The sequence below is a fragment of the Marmota flaviventris genome, chromosome 2 (genome assembly GCF_047511675.1).
Source record: "Marmota flaviventris isolate mMarFla1 chromosome 2, mMarFla1.hap1, whole genome shotgun sequence".
Classification (NCBI taxonomy): Eukaryota; Metazoa; Chordata; class Mammalia; order Rodentia; family Sciuridae; genus Marmota; species Marmota flaviventris.
Window position 1 is genome coordinate 178,158,908 of NC_092499.1, and position 24,656 is coordinate 178,183,563.

The 24,656-nt window shown below is 48.7% G+C and overlaps 1 protein-coding gene across 1 annotated transcript in view; it reads left to right on the forward strand.

The window, feature by feature from the left end:
- The window catches only part of Ttll9 (tubulin tyrosine ligase like 9), a 44,728-nt gene extending 22,022 nt beyond the window's left edge, over positions 1-22,706 (forward strand). The window contains exons 6-15 of the mRNA XM_027945078.2: positions 873-941; positions 1,322-1,396; positions 2,186-2,276; positions 3,546-3,586; positions 4,606-4,693; positions 14,524-14,582; positions 15,374-15,570; positions 16,996-17,109; positions 18,214-18,338; positions 22,551-22,706. Of these exons, the coding sequence (XP_027800879.2) occupies positions 873-941; positions 1,322-1,396; positions 2,186-2,276; positions 3,546-3,586; positions 4,606-4,693; positions 14,524-14,582; positions 15,374-15,570; positions 16,996-17,109; positions 18,214-18,338; positions 22,551-22,627 (936 nt within the window). The 3' untranslated portion in view covers positions 22,628-22,706. The remainder of the gene's footprint in view (positions 1-872; positions 942-1,321; positions 1,397-2,185; positions 2,277-3,545; positions 3,587-4,605; positions 4,694-14,523; positions 14,583-15,373; positions 15,571-16,995; positions 17,110-18,213; positions 18,339-22,550) is intronic.
- The last annotated feature ends 1,950 nt before the right edge of the window (positions 22,707-24,656 follow it).

The window sequence follows — 24,656 nt, forward strand, 5'->3', positions numbered from 1 at the left end:
TCAGAGGAGAACAGAGAGAGATGAGAATTTGCACTTGCTGGTTGCATTTGTGCTGAAATAAAGGTGACTCTGGGGACAGGCTCAGTAGCCACAGATAACCATAGGGTGGTTCCAGGAATCAGACCTGCTCCAGGAGGCCCTAGAAGCCAGGCCTGGCTGGCAAATTTCAGTTCAAAACAGGTTAGACTGGGAACGCTTCCTGCCGTCTGTCACAGCTATTGCGTAACATCCAGCACACAGTAGGCACCCAATATATACATTTTGGATGAACACTTTGCAAAGCTATCCTGTAACAGATGGGCTGTGTTTGGGGGTGAGGAAAGGGTGACTGAGCTGCTGGGCACTGTGGATGTGCAAGATCTGACAGGTGACCAGGGTGGAAGGGCCGCTGGGGCCCCCTTACACACAGGAGGACCACTCTGCAGCGCAGTCAAGATCCTTGGGCCCCAGCCCCTGTGAGCTGTGAATTCTCCATGCTGAAGTTCAGCACAGGCAGACTGATTTCCGTATTAGCAGAAGCAAAACCTAATTAGGAAGGCAAATTGATTTCCAAAAAAAGAATTGGATGATATGTTCCCAGGACTGTAGGAATGGCTTTTTAATTGTCTCCTCTTCTGCATTATTCATGCAAATGCGCGTCTTTGTGCGCAGAGGAGTCTCTCCTCCCCCTCCTGTCTGAGCTCCCTCCTGTGTTTAGCATCTTTGCTCTCCCAGGCCTTGGGGGGGGGGTCCTGGACCATTTTTCTGGGCCTGAGGGGTTTGGGGGGGGGAAGGACATAGAGAAACGCTGGGGAGGGCTCCCAGGTACTGAGGTCAACAAGAAACTACCAAGCTGACAGTGGCCTTTCCGTGTCCCTCACCCCTCCCCTCAGGTAGCCCGGTCCCAGGGCAAGGGCATCTTCCTCTTCCGGAGACTGAAGGACATCATGGACTGGAGGAAGGTGAGTCTGCCTCTTTCCCTTTGCTCTCCACACGTCCTCTGCCCTCTCCCCTCCTCTCCCTTCCAAGTTCAGAGAGCCAGCACAGGCCTGCCCACAGAGCAGGGTTATTGGAACCAGATTGTTTGGGTTCAAATTCTGACCTTGCAAACAATAGCTGTGTGACCTTGGGCAAGTAGAAATCCTGGGTCAAATCCTGCCTCGGCCTCTCAACAGACATGTGTCCCTGGGGAAATCACTGAAGCCCTCTGAACCATGGCAGTGAGATGGTGGGTGGGTGGGGGGAGCTGGAGGACCTGACTCCTGTGGGCTCACAGCAGGTGCTCAATTAATGCACTTCCCCCTGCTGCCTGCGTCCCCATTCTTCCCTGGGCACCTGTCAGGGCACTGCCTGCAAGAAGTTCCAGGGCTTTGAGGCCCAGCCTTCCCGCTACTCCATCAATTCCTCTGGAAGCCATGTGAGTAGAGGGGGTGGCCGGGGTCCCTGGAGGGAAGTCTGGCTGTCGGGGTGGGGAGCAGTGTGGAGGTCTGCGGGGAGTCTGCTCAGGAGAGTGTTCCCAGCACAGGGCCACTGTGTGAGCCCAGGAAGTATGTGACCCTTGTCTTTGAGCTTGGGCTCCTCATCAGGTGACTGTGAAGGGGACAATGGGTAAAAAAGTTTGCAGACCTGGAGGGCTGTGCACCTGTGTGAGAGCATGGCATCGTCCCCAGCTGGGTGGGCAAGTGGAGAAGGGCCAGGGATGGCCTCCGGGCCTCAGGGGCTGCTGATGCCCTGTGGCAGCACCTTGACAGGACTTTCTGCAGTGATGGCAACAGAGCATATCTGAGCTGTCTAGTATCTGACCACTGGCCACATGTGGACATCATATCGAGCACTTGTCCCGTGGCCACTGATACTGAAGGACTAAAGTTTTTGTTTGTTTCCTTTCAAAAAATTGTGAAAGGGCCGGGCACGGAGAGACACACACACCTGTAATCCCAGTGGCTCGGGAGGCTGAGGCAGGAGGATCGAGAGTTCAAACCCAGCCTCAGCAATTTAATGAGGCCCTAAGCAACTCAGTGAGACCCTGTCTCTAAATAAAATACAAAATAGGGCTCTGGGGACGTGGCTCAGTGGTTAAGGGCCCCGAGTTCAATCCCCAGCACCAAAAAGAAAAAGAAAAAAAAGATATCCCAAGTAGAGTGCCTAACGTAATTCCTTGTACACAAGAGTGCTCAATAAATGTTAATAATATTATTGCAACTAGGACCCAAGAAATTCTGATGACCAAAGAGATGAGATCCCTGTGGAGAACTACGTAGCTCAGCGTTACATCGAAAATCCATACCTGATCGGAGGTGAGATGGCTGTGCCCAGCTCCCTGCCCTTCTGACCAGTCACTCACTCACTCAGCAAACCTTGACTAGCTGCAACTGAGGGCCCAGGCTCACATTCAGGGCAGGGGGATGCACAGGAAAGATCTGTCCTGGCTGCTGCCCATAGATTCCCTGTGGTTGACGTGCCTTCCCTCCCGCTCTGGATTCATGAAAATTCTCCTTTGAGAACCAATTCTTTCACGTATGCATTTACCCAACAAGTATGACGCCCCCTCCTCAGTGCCAGCCGCTGGCCTGGGTGCCCGCTGTGGCTCTGCTCCTGTGGAGTCTATTTTTACCCTAGGTGAGGGGACAGCCTTAAGCCAGAGAGCAAAGAAATACAAGAATCCCACACAGCTGCAGCCATTGCGAAGTAAATCAGGCTGGGTCAGGGGACCCAGTGACACCTGGGAGTCATCTGTAGGTAGAACTGGAGGGAGAAAACAGGAAGAGGGAATGGCAAGGACAAAGGCTCCTGGTGGAGCCGGCTTCCTCTCTGAGGCCCAGGGAGCCTCTTCCCTTTGCCCACACAGGGGAGAAGGGACAGGGTCTGGGGGCTCTTGTAGGTGGCACTTCATTGCAACAGAGTTAGTGCCCCTCCCCTCCACTATCTCCTGGGCCAATGACCCTCCCCAGGGGGCAGCCCCTGGGTCTCTCCTCCCCTCCCCCCGCATCCTGTCTGATTTTTTGGTTTTGGTTTTGCATGTTGGGGGTGGAACCCAGGCCTCATGCATGCTAGGCAAGTGCTCTACCACTGAGCAACACCCCCAGCCCCCACACAGCTGTCTGCCACCCCTCTCACCTCTGTCCCTCTTGCCTCCATCTGGATCCTGGCCACTGTCCTCTCCCTGGACAGCGGCACCAATAGCCAGAGGCATCAGACACCCTCCAGCAGCTTCCTGCGGTTTGTAGAATAAACCCCAGAGATCGCAGGGACCCCACCAACTGCACGCCCCTCATCCCCTTCCTGTCTCTCCCTTGGCCCGGTTCTGCCCCCTCAGGGCCTCTGTCCTGCCCGAAGGCCCTGTGCCCCTCTGGGTCAGGTGGGCCCCTTCTTCACTGGCAGGCCACCACTTCCCAAGGGGCTTTCCTTGGCCACTAAGTCATAGGTTTTTCCCCAACAGGGACCCCCCAGTTCCTCTCTCCTGGCTCCTCACGTGTTTTGTGGGGAGCTCCGTCTTTGCACTGCTGCACCCCAACATCTGGTAACCAGTATTCGCTCCACCGATTAATTCTTTCTTTGCCTGACAGGACGCAAGTTTGACCTGCGTGTCTATGTGCTGGTGATGTCGGTGAGTCACCAGGGCAGGGGACAGGGCGCCGGCCTGAGAGCAGCTTGTGTGAGCCTCTCTCTCTGCCCAGGAGAGCTCAGAGGGGACATCTAGGGCTGGAGTGGGCCACCAGATACACCTCAGTTTCATTATCCTAGGTGTTCCAACATCTGGATTTGCCAGTCCTTCTGGGGGGGTGGGGGGCAGGGGATACCAGGGATTGAACTCAGGGCACTGGACCACTGAGCCCCATCCCCAGCCCTATTTTGAATTTTATTTAGAGACAGGGTCTCACCGAGTTGCTTAGCGCCTTGCCATTGCTGAGGCTGGCTTTGAACTCATGATCCTTTCTCGGGAGTCACTGGGATTTCAGGCCTGAGCCACCATGCCCTGCTTGCCTGTCCTTCTTTATCATTCAGTCATCCGTGGTAACCACAGTGAACATGTAGTGAGCACCTACTAAGTACCAGGCCCTAGTTAGTACCCAGCAGGTTGTATCTCTTCAGTCCTTCCAATAACACAGTGAAGTAGGTTCTATTATTATCCTCATTTTACAGAAACAGAGAGGTTTAGTGACTTGCCCAAAGGCACACAGCGAGTGAATGGCAGAACTGGGGTTCAAATCCAGACAGCCTGGCTCCAGGCTGCTCTCTTAACTAGGGAGTCGCTGACCTCGCTCCACCCCCGCCCCTCACTCATTCATTCATTCAGCAAACGGCGAAGCCCTCGGTGTGCCACTCCTCCCTGGGCACAAGGCCACAGACGGATTGAGACAGGATTGGCCCCTTTCCTCCTGAACCTCTCACTCTGGCGGGGTGTCACACGTGGTGGCCAGCACCTTGGTTCCCTCCTGCATGCCACCGCCCCAGGGAAGGACGGGGTGGAGTCAAGGGGTGACGTTAGCGCGGCGCTCGCGGAGGAGGTAGAAAGGAAGAGGGGGCGGTTCCAGGTGGAGGACCCCAAGGCGCCGACGCTCGAGGTGTGCCGGGTGCCAGCGGGCACCCGGGTCACCTCCGCCCCCGCCCCCGCCCCCGCCTCAGTACATCCCGCTGCGGGCCTGGCTCTACCGCGATGGCTTCGCCCGGTTCTCCAACACCCGCTTCACGCTGAACAGCATCGACGACCAGTGTATCCTGGGTCCCACCAGCCACCGCCCACAGCCTGGGGTCCCACCCAGGGGCCAGCCCCCGCGCGCCTCTTCACCCCATCGATGTTTGCTGGGTGCCTGGGGGGCGGGGGGGACCAGCGTGAACAGGCACAGGACCGGCGCGGGCCTCTCCATCGGGGCATCCCGGGCTGGGGGGGACGGGAGGGAGCGGCGCAGAGCAGACTGCTTTGCTTAAGGCAGGTGCATTTCTTTTTTCTTTTCTTTTCTGGTACTGGGGATTGATCTCAGGGACACTCGACCAACGAGCCACATCCCCAGCCCTATTTTGTATTTTATTTAGAGACAGGGTCTCACTGAGTTGCTTAGTGCCTCCCTGTTGCTGAGGCTGGCTTTGAACTGGCTTTGATCCTCCTGTCTCAGCCTCCAGAGCCGCTGGGATTACAGGCATGTGCCGCTGCGCCAGGCTTGAGGCAGGTTTTGACTGATGCCTAAGATTTATGTTATTCATATGCAAAATAGCAGACAGCTTAGCACCCCCTCACCCCCGAAAATGTTTGCATTTTGGGTGTGTGTGCGCGCGCGCATGCCTTTTTCTTTAATGCCTGGTGGTTGGCTCAAATACAACTCAATTTTCATCCATCTGATTGTCAGGGACCAAAACTTTGAAAACACGCTGACTTGGCAAGGCTGGGGGAATCCCTCTGTTGCTGGTGAGAGCTTAAATTAGCACAAACCCTTAGAAGGCAATCTGGTAAATATCTATGAAGGCCAAATTCTCACGCCTCCTGATCCTGCAATTTCCCTCTGAAATTCCATCCTACAGGTATACTCACAGTATAGAGAAAGACAGGCTTAAAGGTCAGGCACTTTGCAGCCTCACTTGTGAGAGCAAAAAAGAAGGCAACAATGAAGCAAATGGTGTACTCATACTGCGGAGTACTATGCAACCATTAAAATGGAAAGGGGAGAGTGCTTTATGTACTGATAGGTGCCTGGGGTGGGGTGCAAAGTATAGAATAGCAAAAATCATGTTCCCAATTATGTTTAAAAATTATATATCTATATATGTCTGTTTATCTGTGCGTAGATATCTCTGAAGGCCAGACAAGAAACTGGAAACAGGGCTAATGGTGTAGCTCATCAGGAGAGCACTTGCTTAGCACACACAAGGCCCTGGGTTCTATCCTAGCACCACAAAAAAAGAGAGAGAGAGAGAAAAGGAAGAAAAACTGGAAACAGAAGTTGTCTCTGGGAGAAGAAATGTGTAGATAGGGACAGGTGAAAAGGAGATTTTTTTTTTCTTCTATATATTTTGCACTTTTTGACTTTTGGGTCATGTGAATGTATTAGCTATAAAATGATACACATCAAGAAAAGCTTTTAGCCAGTTACAGTACTGCACAACTGATGCCTGTAATCTCAGCAACTCAGGAGACCAAGTCAGGAGGATCACAAGTTCAAGGCCAGCCTCAGAAATTTAGCCCTAAGCAATTGAACAAGATCCTGTCTCTAAAAAATAAAAAGGGCTGGGGATGTGGCTCAGTGGTTAAGCACCCCTAGATTCAATCCCAGGTGCCAAAAAAGGAGAAAGTTTTTAAGATTTCCAGGCCTGAGATTAGAAGAAAATGGAGAGTCAATTCAGAAAGGTCTAGAAGCTAGATTACCTGCATGTGGAAGACAATCTGTGTTTGGAAACAGAGAATGATGCAGCCTAGTTTCCTGCTTGGGAACCCCAGGCAATGTTTTTAGTCAGTTCATCTCTCCTTCTCAGGAGGTGGAGGCAGGGCAATTAGACCCTGTCTCAAAATGAAAAATCAAAAGGGCTGGGGTATAGCTCAGCTGTAGTGTCCCCTGTTCAACCTCCAGTGCCCCCCAAACATCTCAGAACCCACCTCTCTGCCTTGGTTCTGTCACTTAACTTGAGGTTGTCTAGGGTCATGCATTGGCATTGCCTCAACAAGGGACCCACCTCAGGCCCTTCTGAGTACTTTTCACAAATTGTTTTTTTCCTACTTTGCTGACTTCATTTTCTGCATGTTTATTGTATAATTTTAACACACATTTATCACATGCAAGTCATCAAATTTAGTTTAGTTTTACTGCCACCTCTTTTGTTATTAAAATTAAATAATGCGTACAAAGCACATAGAACTGTGCCTGCCGGAGTGACCCTGGGTAAACTCAGGGTTCCCCACCCCCGCACCACCACATTCATGAGTGTTTGTACATTTCCAGGCATCTCAGGGATTATTAAGCAAACTGAGCCCTCTCCCGGGGCCAGTTTCTATTTAATGAGCCTGTGCTCATTAAACATTCACAGTGAGTGAATGGAGTGAATACGCATTATTTTCCACCCCTTCTTTTAAATTGTTTTTGATTTTTAAATCTGGAAAAAAATATTAAAATGTGTAGAAACTGCAGAAAAGACTATAGCAGGGTCCTATGTATCTACCCTCCAGATTTATCATATTTTACCCATTTGCTTCAGCTCCCACAATGCCAACTTTAAAATAGCAAATAAGGGGCCAGGGTTGTGACTCAGTGGTAGAGCGCTCGCCCAGCACATTCAAGGCCCTGGGTTCAATCCTCAGCACCACATAAAAATAAATAAATAAAGAGGTTGTGTCCATCACTAAAAAATAATATAAAAAAAAGCAGATAAATTTTTGGATCACAAAATAACAGGAAATATCTTTAACCTGATTTTAACATATGTATTATATTTATATATAGTTTACACACAGTTATTCAAATACACACCTATGCAAACATACACAAATTATAAAAATATTAACTGAACCATTGTATATAATAATGATCAAGTAAAAACAATCTAAATCATCCTCGAGGGATGGTGAACTGAATTATAAAGCACCTACTAATGTTGTGCATCTGTTAAGAACAATAAAGTTTATAGTCAAAGGCCAGGTGTGGTGTCGTACTCCTGTAACCCCAGCGACTCAGGAGACGGAGGCAAGAGGATTGAGAGTTCAAAGATTCTTAGCAAGGTCTTAAGTAAATTGGTGAGACCTTGTCTCAAAATAAAATAAAAATAAAAAGGGCTGGGGTTGTGGCTCAGTGGTTAAGCACCACTGGGTTCAATTCCTAGTACAAAAAAAAAAAGTCTATAGTAGAAATGTCATGACATGGAAAGGTGTGCAAGACAGACTCCTAAGTGGAAAGAAGTGCAAGCTGTAGTGCCCGTTTGTTTGCAATCCTATTTTTGCTTTTAAAAATGTGTGTTCCTGTTTAGGAAACATGTATGAAAGGAAGTTCATCGTTACTGATCTAGGAACTCTGAACACTACAAAGGATGAGAATCAGGCAAAGACACGTTGATTTTCAGCTTCATACATTTCTCTACAGTATGAATTGTGTCTGCAACTGACACGTTTTACTCTAATAATAAAAACAATAATATGGGTTTCATCCTAAAAGTAGTATAGCTTGTTAAAGACAAATCAGGAAATTCAAGAAAGTACAAAGAGAGAGAGAGAGAGAGAGAGAGAGAGAGAGAGAGAGAGGAAAAAACCTTCTCTAGTGTCCTTTCCTAGAAACAAACTACTTGGCATTTGGTGTATTTTCTTCCAGGTTCATTTGTAGAACATTTTAAAAATCTTGCTGTCATTTACATTTTATATATGAGTGATCCCATGTGTATAAATATAAATTTTTCTTCACTAAACATTATCATCAGTATTTTCCTTGTGCACATTTTTTAAATTATAAAACATCCCACTGAGTGGACGTACTGGTGTACTAATCTTCCATGCCGTGGGCACTTGGGAACTGTTCAATTCCTTACTGTCATAACATACAAAGCTCCAAGGGAACTTTTTTCCCATATTTTTGTTGGTGCATTATAGTTGTACACATGGTGGGACTTGATACACATTTGTACATGCAATATACTTTGGCCAATATCATTCCCTGATATTTCCCCTTTCTCTTTCTTCCCCTCTCCCCCTGGTCCCCTTCCTCTACTCTACTGACCTCCCTTCCATATTTATGAGTTGCCTGCCCACCCCCCACACCTTCTTTTCCTTTTTTCTCTCTGGTTTCCACATATGAGAGCAAACATGCAACCCTTGACCTTGGGAGTTTGGCTCATTTCACTTAACATCCTCAGGTTCCATCCATTTTCCTGCAAATGACATGATTTCACTTTTCCTTGTGGCTGAATAAAACTCCATTGTGTATATAGATACATTTTCTTTATCCATTCACCTGTTGATAGACACCTAGGCTGGCTCCCTAGTTTGCTATTGTGAATTGTGCTGCTGGAAACTCGGGTGTACATGCATAGCTATAGTATGATGACTTCAGTTCTTTAGGATAAATTCCGAGGCATGGTATGGCTGGGTCATATGGTGGTTTCATGCCTAGGTTTTTGAGGAACCTCCATACTGATTTCTGTAATGGTTGTGCTGATTTACAACCTCACAACAGTGTAAGTGTCCCTTTTTCTCCACATCCTCTCCAGCATTTATTATTATTCGTGTTCTTTTTATTTTCCTTTTCCTTTTTTTTTTTTTGGATGCGGGTGATTGAACTCAGGGGCACTCAACCACTGAGCCACATCCTCAGCCCTATTTTGTACTTATTTAGAGACGGGGTCTCCCTGAGTTGATTAGCACCTTGGCTTTTTGCTGAGGCTGGCTGATCCTCGTGCCTCAGCCTCCCCAGCTGCTGGGATTACAGTCGTGCGCCACCGTGCCCAGCTTGTTCATGTTCATGTTCATGTTCATGTTCATGCTCTGGCTGTGAGATGAAATCTCAGTCTAGTTTTGATTTGCATTTCCCCAGTTGTTAATGATGTTGAACATTTGTTCATATATTTGTTGGCCATTTGTATTTCTTCTTTTAAGAATCGTCTGTTTAACTCATTTGCCCGTTTATTAATTAGGTTATTTGTTTTCCTCAGTGTTAGTTGTTTTTTTTTTTTAGTTCTTTATATATTCTGGATTTAAAAAAATTTTTTTTTGTAGTTTTAGATGGACAGAATGCCTTTATTTTATTTTATTAATGTGGTGCTGAGGATCGAACCCAGTGCCTCATGCATGCTAGGTAAGTGCTCTACCACTGAGCTACAGCCCCAGCCCCTATATCCTGGATATTAATTCTCTATCAGAAGAGTAGCTAGGGAAATTTTTCTCCTATTCTATGGGTTCTCTTTACATTATTTTTTTGTTTGTTTGTTTGTTGCCAGGGATTGAATCTAGCAGTGCTTAACCACTGAGCCATATCCCTAGCCCTTTAAAAAAAAAAAAAAAAAAAAAAAATATATATATATATATATATATATATATATATATATATATATATATATATATATTCTGTGTGTGTGGTGCCACAGTTTGAACCCAGGGCCTTGTGCATGTGGAACATGCACTCTACCAACTGAGCCATATCCCCAGCCCCAAAATATCTTATTTTGAGACAAGCTTTCACTAAATTGCTTGGGGCCTCTCTAAGTTACTGAGGCTGGCTTTGAACTTGCGATCCTCCTACCTCAGCCTCCCATGCTGCTAGGATTACAGGTGTGTACCACTGTTCCTGGCTCTCTTCACATTCTTAATTGTTTCCTTTGCTGTGAAGAAGCTTTTTAATTTGATACCATCCCATTTATTAACTCTTGGCATTACTTCCTGAGCTTTAGGGTCCTATTGAGAAAGTCGCGCCTGCACCTACACATTGGAGTGTCGACCGTACATTGTCTTCTAGGAGAAAGGGACAACTTTACTGGTCAACAATTTTACTGCATTTTTTTTCCTTTGAATGATGTGACAAAGGAGTAAATACTGGGTCAAGGGCATCTGACCGGGTTCTTTCCAGAGGAGCTCTCTATGTCCCCAACCCCAACACACTCATTTCATCTCCGGTCCCCACTGTTGGGGACAGTTATTTTAAAAAGCCATTTCTAAGACAATGGGCATGACTGGGTGAAGAATCCCCAGGCCTTCGTGACGCTATCCTGCAACTATTCTGAATTATAAATTTTCCAAAATGAAAAAGCACAAAGGTGTAACTGCCTTGATGAGGAAGGAGGTTTCTGCCTCAGGATTTCATCAATTTCCATGCCCCTCATTTACATTCCTTTTACATTGTGTATCTTTTATTACTAGAAACTTTGAGCATTTTCCCAGATGGCCTTTTACCAGGGACAGTTTCTCTTTTATGTTTTCACAGCCTTTATTTATTAGGGACATAGCGTTTTACTGTTGACAATTTATGGAGATTTTCATGTGGCAGAAATGTTAGGCTGTCACATTTGCCATAGTCTCTCATTGGGTTTGCCCCTTAATTTTTGTCCTGATGTGATTGTTTCCATTTGCACTCAGCTGATTCCGTCGCTGTCCATTGAGATCCGCTGTCATCTCTACTGTCATCGTTAGGCGAGGGAAGTTCTCTTCCCCTAAAGACTTCACAACAGCTGCACCTCTCACAGATTGATTTTGATGGCTTGTTTGCTCCTTGCTACTTGTCTCTTGGGTCCGTCAGGACTTGATCTGGGGATGCCGGTGGAGGCGAGGGCTGAGGCTGGCTCACTGGCTCTCCTCCCTCAGCCCTGCTCCTCCTCTGCTCTGGGGAGGCCCTGCTTCCTCCCCCCTGCAGGAAGGAGCAGAGGGAAGCGGGTCTAGCTGGGAGCCAAGCTTTCTTCCCCTGCGTCGTCGTCAGGAACTTGTTTTTCCTGAGCTTCCTCTTGTTCCTATTTTTTTTTTAATAACAGCTTTATTGGGATATAATTGAGCTTTACAACTTATTTTTATACTGAGATCTATATCTAGCATTGAGATATAATTTGTACAGCGTGCAATTCACCCAGATAAAGCAAGCAAAGGAATGGTGTGTATCATAATCAAACCGCTATCAGCACAGTCAGTAAGAATATTTCCATCTTCCCCCAAAAGAAATCGCACACACACTAGCCAGCACTCTCCATGCCCCCTCGGCTCCCCTCCCAGCCCTTTGTAACTGCTTTCTTGCCACAGTCAGGCTGCAGCAAAATAACCCGGGGGGTGACGAACAACTTGATACAGCTGGAGTGGGAGCCGTTTATTGTAGGACAGGAGGGGTATATATACATTACACACAGCTTATCTTAATTAACATAAACTAGATACAGCAGTCAACCAATAAGGAATCTCCACACTTAATGGCTCGCTGGCGTTACTTCACAAACCACTCCCTCTGGCAAAATGCCAGGTGCCATCTTGACTTGTTTACAGACCCTAACACTTTCTGTCTCCAGGCATCTTCCTAGACACGGGGATGTAGCTCAGTGGCAGAGCGCTTGCCCAGAATGTGCAAGGTCCTGGACGTTTAATGTAAGTGGGAGCAATCGTGTGTGGTCTTTGGTGTCCACCTTTTTTTCACTGGGCATGATGATTTCAAGATTTTTCTTATTGTAACATGTACCAATACCCTCCCCTCTCTCTCTCTGGTACTGGAGATGGATTGAACCAGGCTTCACAAACGCTAAGCAAGTGCTGTACCACTGAGCTGCCTCCCCAGCCCTTTTTATTTTATTTTGACACAGGGTCTAAGTTGCCCAGGCTGAATTGAACGTTGCCATCCTCCTGCCTCAGCCTCCCAGGTAGCTGGGATTAAGCTTCCTATCTCTTTGATGCCAAATAATATTCTATTCCAATAAAGGGGGCATGATACTTATTTTCCTACTGATAGACACTAGGTGTTGTTACCCCTTTGGGGTTATTATGAAAAAATGCTGCTTTGAGAACTTGTTGTGCAAAAGGGCTGGGGTGTAGCTCAGTGGCAGAGCCCTGACCTAGCAGGTGCAAGGCCCTGGGTTGCATCCTCAGTACTAAAAGAGTAGAGAGAGAGGTACAAACTTTTTTATGGGCTATTCTCTTTCTCTTGAGCACATGGCTGGCTATGAATGGAATTGCTGGCCACGTGGTAATTCTGTTGAACCCTTTGAAGAACTGATAAATTGTTTTCCAAAGTGCTGCACAATCTCTCATTTCTACTAGCATTTTGTGAAGGAATCCGATTTCCCCACCTCCTACCAACACACAATATCGTCTAACCACTTTATTACAGCAGCCCCCGTGGTTGTGAAGTAGTTTTACCTTGCATTTCCCTCATGACACATATGGGTTTGTTGGCCATTTGTAGATCTGTCTATTCAAATTTCGCTCTTTTAAAAATGGGTTGGTCTCTTTATTGTTGATTTGTAAAAATGCTTTATGTTTTCTGGATACTGGTCCCGCATCAGATATGTGATTTGCAAATACTTTCTCCCATCTGTGGGGTGTCTTAGCGCTGTCTTGATAATGTCCCTTAAAGCACAAACATTTTTAATTCTGGTAAAGCCCATTTTATCTATTTTTTCTTTTATTGCTTGTGCTTTTGGTGTCATATCTAAGAAACTCTGCCTAGGCCAATGTACAACTTACTCCTATGTATACTTCTAAGAATTTTTAGTTTTGTCTCTTATATGTAGGTCTAAGGTATGAGAAAGGGGTTCTGTTTTATTCTGTTGCACCTGGATATCCAGGAGTTCCTGCTCCATTTGTCATTTGTTCAAAAGACACCCCCCACACACACCCTATTGAATCGCCCCAGCACCTTTTGGAAAATGACCTGGACACAGGCTTGAGGGCTCCATCCTATGGAGTGATTGTCTGTGTGCTCCTTCTTTAGAAGTGGAGGCAGGAAAATTTTCAAATATGAAAGGAAAAATGTCTTTGAAAAGTTCTGAAGATGACATTCTAGGAAAAAGACACTAACAAGGAAACCCACCTTCTCAGAGAGGTGGAAGCCACCCTGCCCTGTCCCATATGTGACAGACAGGGAGAAGCATGCTTTAGGGGAACTAGACTTGAGCCAGCGACCTAGAGCCTCTACCTTCCCAATGAGTCCTGGAGGAAGCTGCGTACAGTGGTCATTTCATGAGGTTCAGGTGTCCATCCTGTTCCCTGGGGGAGGGTGCTGAGGAAGGGGTATCTCAAATGGCTGTCACTGCCTTCTGTGGGCTTCCAAAGTCTCATGTGTTAGATGGGAAGTATCTGGGAACAAATGAGATGATGTGTGTGAACTCTGAGCTGCACCGTGTCACTGATGTCATTTGAAGGTAACAACAGTGATTATACCAAAAGCAGACTCTCAGGGCTGGGCCTTTTAAGGCCACCTGACCCCATCCCAATGCTGAATCCCTTCTCTAGTATTCCTACTAGTGGCCACCCAGTCCAAACTCCTTTGGTGACAGGGAGCTCAGTGTGTCCTGAGATGACTGTGCTACATTTGGTGTCTCTACTTGTTAAAAAACTCTCTTGAGTTGAAAAAAAATCATCAGAATATCAGCTCTGCCAGGCCCTGTGAGAGGCACTTGTGATTGTTGGGAGTGGGGACTGGACCCAGGAGTGTTCTTCCTCTGAGCTACATCCTCAACCCTTTTTAGAATTTTATTTTGAAACAGGGTCTTATTAAGTAGCCCAGGCTGGCCTTGAACTTGCAATTCTCCTGCCTCAGCTTTCCAAGTACCTGGGATTACAGGCGTGGGCCACCACACCTGGCTAAGAGGCATTTTTATACAGTGTTTTATCTGATCCTTCAAATAATCCTGTGAAACCAACATACTATAATAGGTGGGCAGAAAGGCTCAGAGAGGGCAAGGGCCCCAGGCTCAGGGGCTCACGGGTAGTAAAGAGGCAGGCGGATTTGAATCCTGGCCCATCTGGCTCCACAGCCCACATATGTGAACTTTAAGCTGTTTTGTAGTTTTCCTCATCAATTCCCAAACGGTCTCAGTTCAGTCCTGGGGGTACTATGGAGGGTATCTTGTCCTTCCTGTCCACACTTGTCCTTGACCACCAACCTCTGCCAGATGTTCACCTCACCAATGTCGCTGTGCAAAAGACATCTCCGGACTACCACCCAAAGAAGGTGAGAAGCTGGGCTTCTACCCTCCCCGGCAGCCTTCTGGGATGAGGTTGGGAGGGAAGGGCAGAGGCAGGGCACCCAGGACAGGCCTGTCTTGGGCTCATAGCTCACCAGCGAGGACAGGCCCACCCTTGCCATTTGCAGAGCCCAGGACAAGGTACAACAGAGGTCCATGGACCATGTACCTCAATATTTAAAAGTTCAGGTCAAAAAAATGCACCCCTAAAGAAAATGTGCTCCATCCGACAGAGACCTCCTATTGATCAATCCATTGATTGGTGTATCATATAGACATTCTTTTTGTCAATCTATTATCTATCTATCTGTCATCTATATAGTAACCTGCAGAGCCAGGTTGAAATGCTGAGAGCTCGGGCTTCTGGGAGTGAAGGGCCTGATCTAGGGCCACGGGAGAGTGAGCCTCAGCTCACACCTGCTCCCTTCTTTTCTGTCCTGTGCCTCCATCCCACACAGGGGGACTGCACACACACACGACCCTGTGACCAGCAGCCCATTGACCATCCTAGGCCTTGAGATGCCCTCAAAAGCAGGCCCAGGGAGAGGGCCTGTGCCGGCCATCAGGGCAGGGGCCTCTGGGGGCCTGGGTAGCCAATTATGGGTGATCAGAATCTCCACCCACGAGGGGGGTACACTCTAGCTGTCCTAATCCTGGGACTCAGGGCTGGGCCCCCCTTGCCCAGGCCTAGGGTAGTGCCGATGGGCTCGCAGGAGGGTCGTGGCAGGCGGATCCCGGTGGCTCAAGTTCCTCTGCCAACCCACTGCCCGGGTCCCAGGGCTGCAAGTGGATGCTGCAGCGCTTCCGGCAGTACCTGGCGTCCAGGCACGGGCCCGAGGCGGTGGAGGCGCTCTTCCGCGACATGGACAACATCTTCATCAAGAGCCTGCAGAGTGTGCAGAAGGTGATCATCAGCGACAAGCACTGCTTCGAGCTGTACGGCTACGACATCCTCATCGACCAGGACCTCAAGCCGTAAGTGGGCGGCCGGGCCTGGGGTCTGGCTTTACACGCGGGCACCCTGGTCTGGGAGCCCAGCTCGGCCACTTCCTGGCTGTGTGACCTTGGACACACTTCTTTTTTTCTGTGCCTCAGTTTGCCAGTCTGTAAAACAGGGTTGGTCACCTTGCTGTGCCTCTAGGAGGGACAAATGAGCTGTCTGTGGGACACGGGGCTTGGTGCTGGCTCTGGGAAGCCTGTCCTGTTGGTGGGCAGAGTGAGGGGTGCTCCCCTCATACCCGGCAAAACACTTCCCCTCTGGAAGTCTTGGCACTTGGAGGATGTGAAGTGCCACGTAAGGGAATATTGTCACGGTGGCTGTTCCTGCCAAGAATGTGGTGCATTCTTGCCCATGGAGGGGGTTGAGCTGGCGAGGAGAACAAGCTAGAGCTGGCAGGGACCAGAGCGATGGCCTCACATGACACGACAGGACATGGGAACCCGTGGGTTGTCGGCTTGGGGGAGGGGGAGGTCAGCGGCGAGTCAAGGGCAAAATGAAGCTCAGGGTCAAGTGCCCGGGCTGGGCTGCTCCCCACCAGCACTGCTGGATGCAGGAGGCCACTCCCCTGCCCAAGGTCACTCCAGAGGTGCTGTGGGCTTTCAGAGCCAGGAGTAGTGACACCTGAGTCAGCTCCTGGCTAAAGGGACACTGAGTCCCAGCACCCAGCAGTCTCTCTCCTTTGCCCCTGGCAGCGAGCTCTGGCTGCATCATTAGGGTAGACTGAGGTGGGAACAAGCTGGGAGGAGTAGAAAGGGGGTCTCTGGCCCCCCACTGTCCAGTGGGGGAGCCCTTTGCTCTTCCTGTGCCCCAGCTTCCTGTCTGTAAAATGACCAGGCTGCACAAAACCTCCGGACCCATGTGGGCTCCAGGGAACTGGAGGTCCTGGGCTGTTTGGGACCTGCAAATACAGGTATTTTAGGTTTGATCTTCAGAATGTTTCTGTGTTTAATTTTTTTGACAAAATCTGGGAGATGTTTACCTAAAAATCAGGATTTGGGGCTTTTCTAGAAAAATCAGATGATCTCATAATTCTGGGCTCACGCTCCCCTGGGGCAACGCTGTCCTGCAGCTGCCCACAGCTCTCCCTTTAGATGCCGTCTCCCGCCACCTCCCACCCCCATCCCCGCCTGCCTAGCCCCTGACCCGGCAGGTCAGTTGCCAGCCGTGGCAAATTTTCCCTCTCGAAGGGATCTTCCTGCACTCACGTCTCCACTGGAAAAGGAAAAGCATCACCAGCAGGAGGGCCCCACGGTCCCCCTCGCCCAGGGCCGGCTCCGCTGCTCTAAGCTCCCTTTCTTCAGAGGGAAAGACGGAGCAGCCTGGGTGGAGTGACAGTGGGTCCCAGGCACCGCATCTAGCCTCAGGGAAATCCTCAGATTCTCCCTCCCGTTCCTCCCCAGGTGGCTCCTGGAGGTCAACGCATCCCCGTCACTCACGGCCAGCAGCCAGGAGGACTATGAGCTCAAGACCCGACTCCTGCAGGACACACTGCACGTGGTGGACATGGAGGCCAGGTGAGGCAGCCCTGGCCGAGGCAGCTGGCGCTCCACCAGGGAAGAGAACTCAGGCCCTTGGATGGCCCCACATTTTATGGATGTCCACACAGGGTCAGGTCCTGGCCCAAGGACTCGGCCTCTCCAGAAGGGAGCAAGGCCATCCGCAGCTTTCTGAGACTCAGTCTAGCAGGATTTATTCAAAATTTCCTAACTATGGGACCCTGGACCAATCACTTCACCTCTCTGAGCCTCAGTTTCCTCAGAGGTAAAATGGGAAATGACTGTCCCTCAGGGTTATTTTAATTTACTAAGATCATTTATTGCAAAATGCTTAGCTCACAGTAACTGCCCCAATAAGAGACTATTTATTGTTATAACAATGTTTATGTAATGGGAAGGACCCAGGGTTAGCTTCAGGAATGGGTGCATCAGGTACTTAGTCAATGTTAGTTGGTTGGTCTCCCTCCCTCTCTTGCACAAACACACTCACACACTTGTTCTCTGCCCACCTCCACTCTTCTGTATCAGCTTTCTCCCAATTATTCCAGCAAAAGTTGGAGGGCCAACTCTCAATGCTGGAAGTGAGAATGCCCATTCCTGAACCAATCATTGTAACTCTGATAGACCAGGGGGTAGGAGCAACCCACCTGAGGCCTAGGGGTGAGGGAGAGAGGGGTGACTCTTCAAGAAAAGCAGAGGCACCACTGGACTGAAAGAAGGTGAAATGGATGCTGAGCAGAGAAAACCTCAGGCATCCACTAAACCTACCATTACTTATTCATTCAATAAACATTTGAGACTCTATTGTGTGCCAGACCCTGGGCCACACACTAGGAATACGGTAACGAAGATGGCAGACCTGGTCCCTGGCTTTGTGGTGTTTATGGTCTGGGGAGGAAAACAGACTTTAAACTGAAAATCACAACTGGGTGCATCTTCCTGAGGGCAAGTGTGGGGACCTCAGCATAAAAATAGAGTTCAACCTCTTAGAGACTGTGGGGTCCAGGGAACAGACAGTGAATGGTTGGACCAAAAAAAGGGCTTCTGACAGGGTGGACACCCGTGGGGTTGAGAGAGGGCGGGGTCCTGGCCTCTTTAACCTTCGTGTCTCTGCCTGTGCAGGCTCACAGGAAGGGAAAAGCGAGTCGGAGGCTTTGACCTTATGTGGAATGATGGCCCTGTCAGCAGAGAGGAGGGGGCTGCTGACCTGTCAGGGATGGGAAACTCTGTGACCAACACACACCTCGGTATGTCGTGCCAGGTGGGGCGTGGGCACCAGGGCTGTGCCAGGAGGTGGTGGGTTGTCTAGAGGCAGCCTCAAGGAGCAGTTGGAATGTCTGAATCAGTCTGCTCCTCACCAGCTCTGTGACCCCAGGCAAGGGAGTCAACCTCCCTGGTCCTCATCTGTGGAATTAAGAGGAACAGTTCCCGTGTATGCCTGGAACACTGTCTGGCACACAGAGAGACATTGTTAATCTGTCAGGAGGCGGATCTCAAAAGGCTTAAGTGGAAAACCAATGGAAAAAATGCATAATGTCATTAAGAGAAATTAAGGGCCTCAGGCCTTGGCTTTAAGCTAGTTTCTAAAAAGTGAAATTTTTTTCTTGATTATAAAAATTATTCACACAGCCAGGTATGGTGGCACACACCTGCAATTCCAGTGATTCAAGAGGCTGAGACCGGAGGATCCTGAGTTCAAAGCCAGCCTCATCAACGGAGAGGCGCTAAGCAACTATTTGAGACCCTGTCTCAAATAAAATACAAAATAGGCCTGGGGATGTGGCTCAGTGGTTGAGTGCCCCTGAGTTCAATCCCAAAAAAAAGACCAAAAATTATTCACACAGCCAGGTGCACATCTATAATCCTAGTGACTTGAGAGGCTGAGACAAAAGGATTGCAAGTTCAAGGCCAGTAGGGGGAACTTAGACCCTGCTTTGAAATTAAATATAAAAAGGGCTAGGGGTGTAGCTTAGTGGTTAGGATACCCCTGACTCAATCCTCAGTACTGGGGAAAAAAAATACACACACACACACACACACACACACATATATACATATTCACACTCATTGTAGAATATTTGAAAACTAAAGAAGGAAATTAAAAAAAAAACATGCAGACATAACCATCTTTAACAATCTGGTGTGTTTCCTTTGAGTTTTACAAAAAATGCATATATTCATACTTTTTCTTCTATAAAATTGGCATTGGGCTGGAATTTTGAGTCCAGCATCTCCCATTCAAGAATATTAAGCAGAACCTCCCATTTGGAAGAATGTTTTGGCCAGGTCTGGACTAAACCCTTTACACACATTATCTTGTATCTTTAGGTGAGTTTTGTTACCGTTCTACAGATGAGGAAATGGTCTCCAGATGGGTCATGGGTTGCTGGAGGCCTCAGTCTTAAGTGATGAGTCAGACTTGAACTCTAGTGACCCCAAGGCCCGAACATTCACTGCTGGACTCTCCTGACCTCTTAGTTAAAACTCCCATACAGCTGCGAAATACTTGAGTTTGCGTGTGTGCCCAAATTCACCAAGCCAGTCTCTTCTGATTGGCCATTTGGCACAAGTCTAACTTTTTACTTTTATAATATCATAATGGACTCCTCTCCCATAACCCAACTGAAATTCTGGCTATTACCTTAGGGCAGATTCCTAGAAGCAGACTTACAGGGCCAAAGGAATGAACGTATTACAACCGAACTGCTTTCCAGAAAGATCACGCCAATTTGCCAGTTTGTAATTTAGAAAAAAGTCTCCGCCAACCCAATTGATAGGTAAAAAGCAGTGGCACATTATTGTTTTATGTGCACTCCATTGATCCCGGTGAGGTTTCAGTTTCTTAAATTTGCAGTTCTTCTTTTGTAAGCTATCCATGCTCTTTATTTTTCTATGGGTTGCTTATAGCTTTTTTTTTTTCAATTTATAAAAGCTTTGGATATTAATGTGTTGGAGACATTACCCCTGTGTCAAACTTACTGTAAAGATTTCCCTGGGTTTGTCATTTGTTTTTAAGTTTTGTTTCATGGTGGCTTTTTTCTTTTTTGATGAAACTTTTTATCTTTTTTAGGACTTAGGTAGGTAGGACTTAGGATCAGGTTTGGCTGCATGCAACTAAAAAGCCAACTAATAGAGAGGGGCTGGCTTGTCTGAGCCACAGAAGTCTTGGGTAGGCCACACAGGGCTGACACATGGCTGTGTGATACCCTGAGGATCCAGCTCTTTCTTCTTTCTGCCTTGCCATACTAACCAGTTGGTCTGGTGTTCATAGTTATTGTCTTATGGTTGCAAAAACGGCTGCACCAACTCCAGACACTGTGTGCCTTGTCCCAGGAGGGAAGACAGAAAAGTCCTAAAGGCATCAACTTCTTATTCCAAAAGGGAAGCCCTTCCAGGGACCTGTAAGGCATCTTAATGGCCAGAACTGGGTCACATGGCCACCCCAGCTACAAGTTTGGAACAAACAGTTTGCTTTGATGAAGGCAAAGATGAGGGGGCTTGTGATCAGCCTTTCCACATGGAGCCCCAGTGTCTGCCGTGCTGCCTTGTTGGTGGAGACTGTAATGCCTGGGAATCTTGTTAAAATATGTATTAGGATTCAGTAAGGGCTGGGGCCTGAGAGCTGCATTTTTGAAAGGCTCTCAGGTGATGCTCTGTTAACTATGCTGTCACCAGCCCTCCCCAAACCCAGCGGCTTCAAATGACTATTTCTTCATGATTCTTCAAGTCTCTCCTGGGGTGACTCATGGGTTGCAGGCCCCTGGCAGCTTTATTGGGACACAATGACCCAGGAGAATCTCATTATCCCAATTGAGGGTTGATACTAGCTGTCAGCTGGGCCTCTTTCATGTGGCCAACAGCCTGTCCCTGGCTTCTTCCCCTGGTAGTCCCAGGGTTCCAAGAGAAGACAAGGTAAAGCCTCTCGAGACGAGGCTTGGACATCTCACACTGGCATTCTGCTGCCATCCATTGCTCAATTCAATTTGCTCTGCCATCCCAGAATTGCAGAGTGAGGAAATAGACCCCCTCTTGATGAGAGGAGTGGCAGTCACCTCACAGAGGTATGTGTAGCAATGGGGAAAATCGCAGCCATCTCTGTGGGCAAAACACTCCCAATACCAGTGCTGCTGGCTCCTGGGCACCTGTTTGGGTAGCCCAGGGAGGGCACAGTAGTTCTTCATCTCAGTGGCACATCAGAACCACCTGGGAACTTTAAAAAATATATGCCTATCAGAAATAAAGATATGGTTGGACTGGGCATTGACATTTTAAAAAGCTCCCAATGACTCAGTGCAGGTAGAGAGCCACTGTTTTAAAAGTCTCTAGAATTATTCCAAGTTTCCAGTTGAGTATTTGGGTGGGTGGTGGTAAACACAGGAGGTGGGGGTTGGGGGCAGGAGGAAGATAATTGAGGACTGAGTTAGGGATATGCTCAGGGATATCTGGATGACAAGGTCAGCAGATAAGAGATCAGTCTGCAACTTGTAAAAAGGGGTTTGCACTGGCAGGAAGATTTGGCATGATGAACGAGCCAATGATAGACAGTTAAGGTAGGGTTCCAGGGGACTCACTTTGGAAAATCCTAAGGCCAGATAGACATAGTGGGCTCTCAGCTCAGGGAGGCCTTGATGACCGGCAGGGGTTTGAGTGCTAAGATGGCAGGTACCTCCAGGTCAGTACTGTGGCCAAGTCATTCAGGCAGCACTGATGAGTGCCATCAATATGCCTGGCACAGATTAAATGAGTGTGGAGGTGCCTTAAGGATCAGCTGTGAAAGCAGGCAGAAACAGGCCACGCCATGAACATGCTGGGAGGTGGCCTCGGCATGGACTGCCCAGGGACACATTCTGGTGAGCCAGGGGCCACTTGTGGGGACAACTCATCTCTTAGACAATTGTGCCTGGCACACAGGCTGGGTAGGGCAAGAAAGCCGGCATTTCCTGGGCTTCAGATGCTGTGCTAGCTTTACGCATCTTCACTGAGCTACAGCAGGACTAAAGTGAGTGTGGGTGGGACAGCGGTTATGAGCTTCGTTCCAGCACCAGAGAGCCCGGGTTCAAGTCCCCACGGCACGGGGCCGCTTGTGTGAGCTGGGGCACATGGCCTCTCTGTGCTTCCACTTTCTTGACTGCACATGGCTCTGTGAGGGTTTAAGACGTTTATGCGTGTGTGACACCTGCAGCACCTGGCTGGAGGCCAGCCAGCTTCAGCTCTTGCTGCCGGGTCCTTATGTTCTCTCTGCAAGGTGGGTGGTATTGTCCTGACTGAGGAAACTGACGTTCACAGAGGTAAATGACTGCTTGAGGGCCCTGGCAGCTCAGGAGTGGAGCCAGGATGCAAACCCTGGCCACGTGTGGCTGCACAACTCCTGCTGTCCCCTCTTCCCTCCTAATGGGTGCATGGGGCCCTCCACTCCCCCCAAGAACAGCATCCCAGCCAACATCTCACTTCCCTTCCAGGCTGCGTCAACGATCGGAAAAAACAGCTGAGGCAGCTGTTCCGCTCCCTCCAAGCCCAGAAGAAAGCATCCAGCTGACCCCAGCTGCCATGGGGAGCCAAGAGGCCCTGCAAGGTGCCACCCCAGATTCCAGCACAGTGGTACCTTGCGGCCTTCCCCCTCCCTCTCTCCCTCCCTCCAGCTTGGCAGCAGCTTTGCTGGCTAAGCAGCCTCTGCTTGCTGCTTGGATGGGCCCCTTGGATCCCTACCCCCACCCTGCCGCTTCTTTGCACCAGGAGACAGCCAATCCCTGGGACTGGAGGGGCTTTAACCTTGACAGACTGGCTTGGTGAATGGACCCAAAGAAGACAAGTGCAGCAAGTTCTGCTACCCCAGAGAGATCACATCTAATAAATGAGCACAGGCCTTACTTGGAGGAAAGTCACTGGGTACTGGGTCTGGCTCAGGGGAGGCTGTTGGTTGCAGCCAGGTTCATTGAACTTTGGCTTTTTTTTTTTTTTTTAATGTGGCAGTACTGGGGCTTGAACCTGGGGTGCTCTATCACTGAGTACATCCCCAGTCCTTTTTTTTTCTAATTTTGAGACAGGGTCTATTTAAGTTGCCAAAGTTGGCCTTGAACTTGCAATGCTCCTGCCTCCATTTCCCAAGTAGCTGGCATTACAGGTGTGCACCACCAGGCTTGGCTGGCTTTGGCATTTTGGTGCCTCTCAGATCATGCTGGAAGGGTCCCTTGGATCAAGAGTTCAGGCTCCAGGGAATTTCTTTAAACTGTTCTTGCAAAGCAAGCAATTATTAGATTGTGTTTACTAGGTGTCTGGGGAAGTGCTGAGCCCTCCTTTTTGCAACACAATGACCTTGCTTCTCAGTGGAACCCATGGATTTCCCTGGTCACCATCTGAAAGCCAGTATGCCCATTTTTCAGATGGAAAAGATGAGAGTTGGGAAGGTAAAGCTGCTTAGTGCCTCTTCAAAAATGCATTTGTGGCTGGGAGTGGTGACACATGCCTGTAATCCCAGTGGCTCAGGAAGCTCGGCAGGAGGATTGTGAGTTCAAAGCCAGCCTCGGCAACTAAGTGAGGCCATAAGCAACTTATCCAAGACCACCTCAAAATAAAAAGGGCTGGGGATGCATCTCAGTGATCAAGCACCCCTGGGTTCAATCTCCAGCACCCCTTCACCCCAAAATGCTTTTGTCTGTCATCTAGGTGCCTTAGGCACCTATCTGGGGCTTCCTATTTGAGTTGGGAGCTGAGTTTTCAAAACCAGAAATCCTTGGGCTGGTAAACAAGATTGCCTGGGGAACTGGGTATAAGTAAAATATTCTGCATCCCTACCCACCCCCGCCTTCGACATTCCAGTCCAAATTCTATTCTTGGTTTCAGAGGGGTTACAACAACCTTGACTGGTCGGCTAACTGCTCCATGGGGACCTACCTACCCAGGGATCCAGGTGGCTCCCTCTAACTCTCCATTTCTGGGTTGTTTTGGCTGCAAATGTGGGGAAGAAAAATAACAGCAATTCAAAAAGTGAGCCAACTGGTCTTGGAAAGGCCAAGAACCCAGCTTTGGACCTTCTGCCTCCAGAGGAGGGGAACTTCCCTTCATCCCTGAGTGGCAAGGCTATGTAACTCAAGGCATGGGCTCCAGGTTTCCTGTTTCCAGGAAAAAGAATCTGATTGGCTTTTTGGGGCACCCACCCACCAGGCAAGCAGGAGCAATGTTCCAAAGGGGACACTGTAAGCCAGATAGTCATACCAGACGGCATATACCAAAGTTAATTCTGCAACTCCTACCTTTACATTTCTATTTTAAAATATGCAATATATTTACATAAAGTTCAAAATCTACAAAAAAGGGTAAACAGTGACACCTTCCCTCCCACCCTTGTGCCCACCCTAGTTTCTCCTTGAGGGAACCACATAGTGTCGACACACAGCCGGACACACCTGTTCTGCCTCTTGCTTTTCTCAGTGTAGCTTGCTACTTGTTCTACCTTGGGGTCCAAGTTCCCTCTCCTTGCTCACAGCCATGTGGCTATCCACTCTGGAACTACTCACTCCTCTAACTAGTCCCCTGCGAACAGACGTGGAGCTTGTTCGACTCCACCT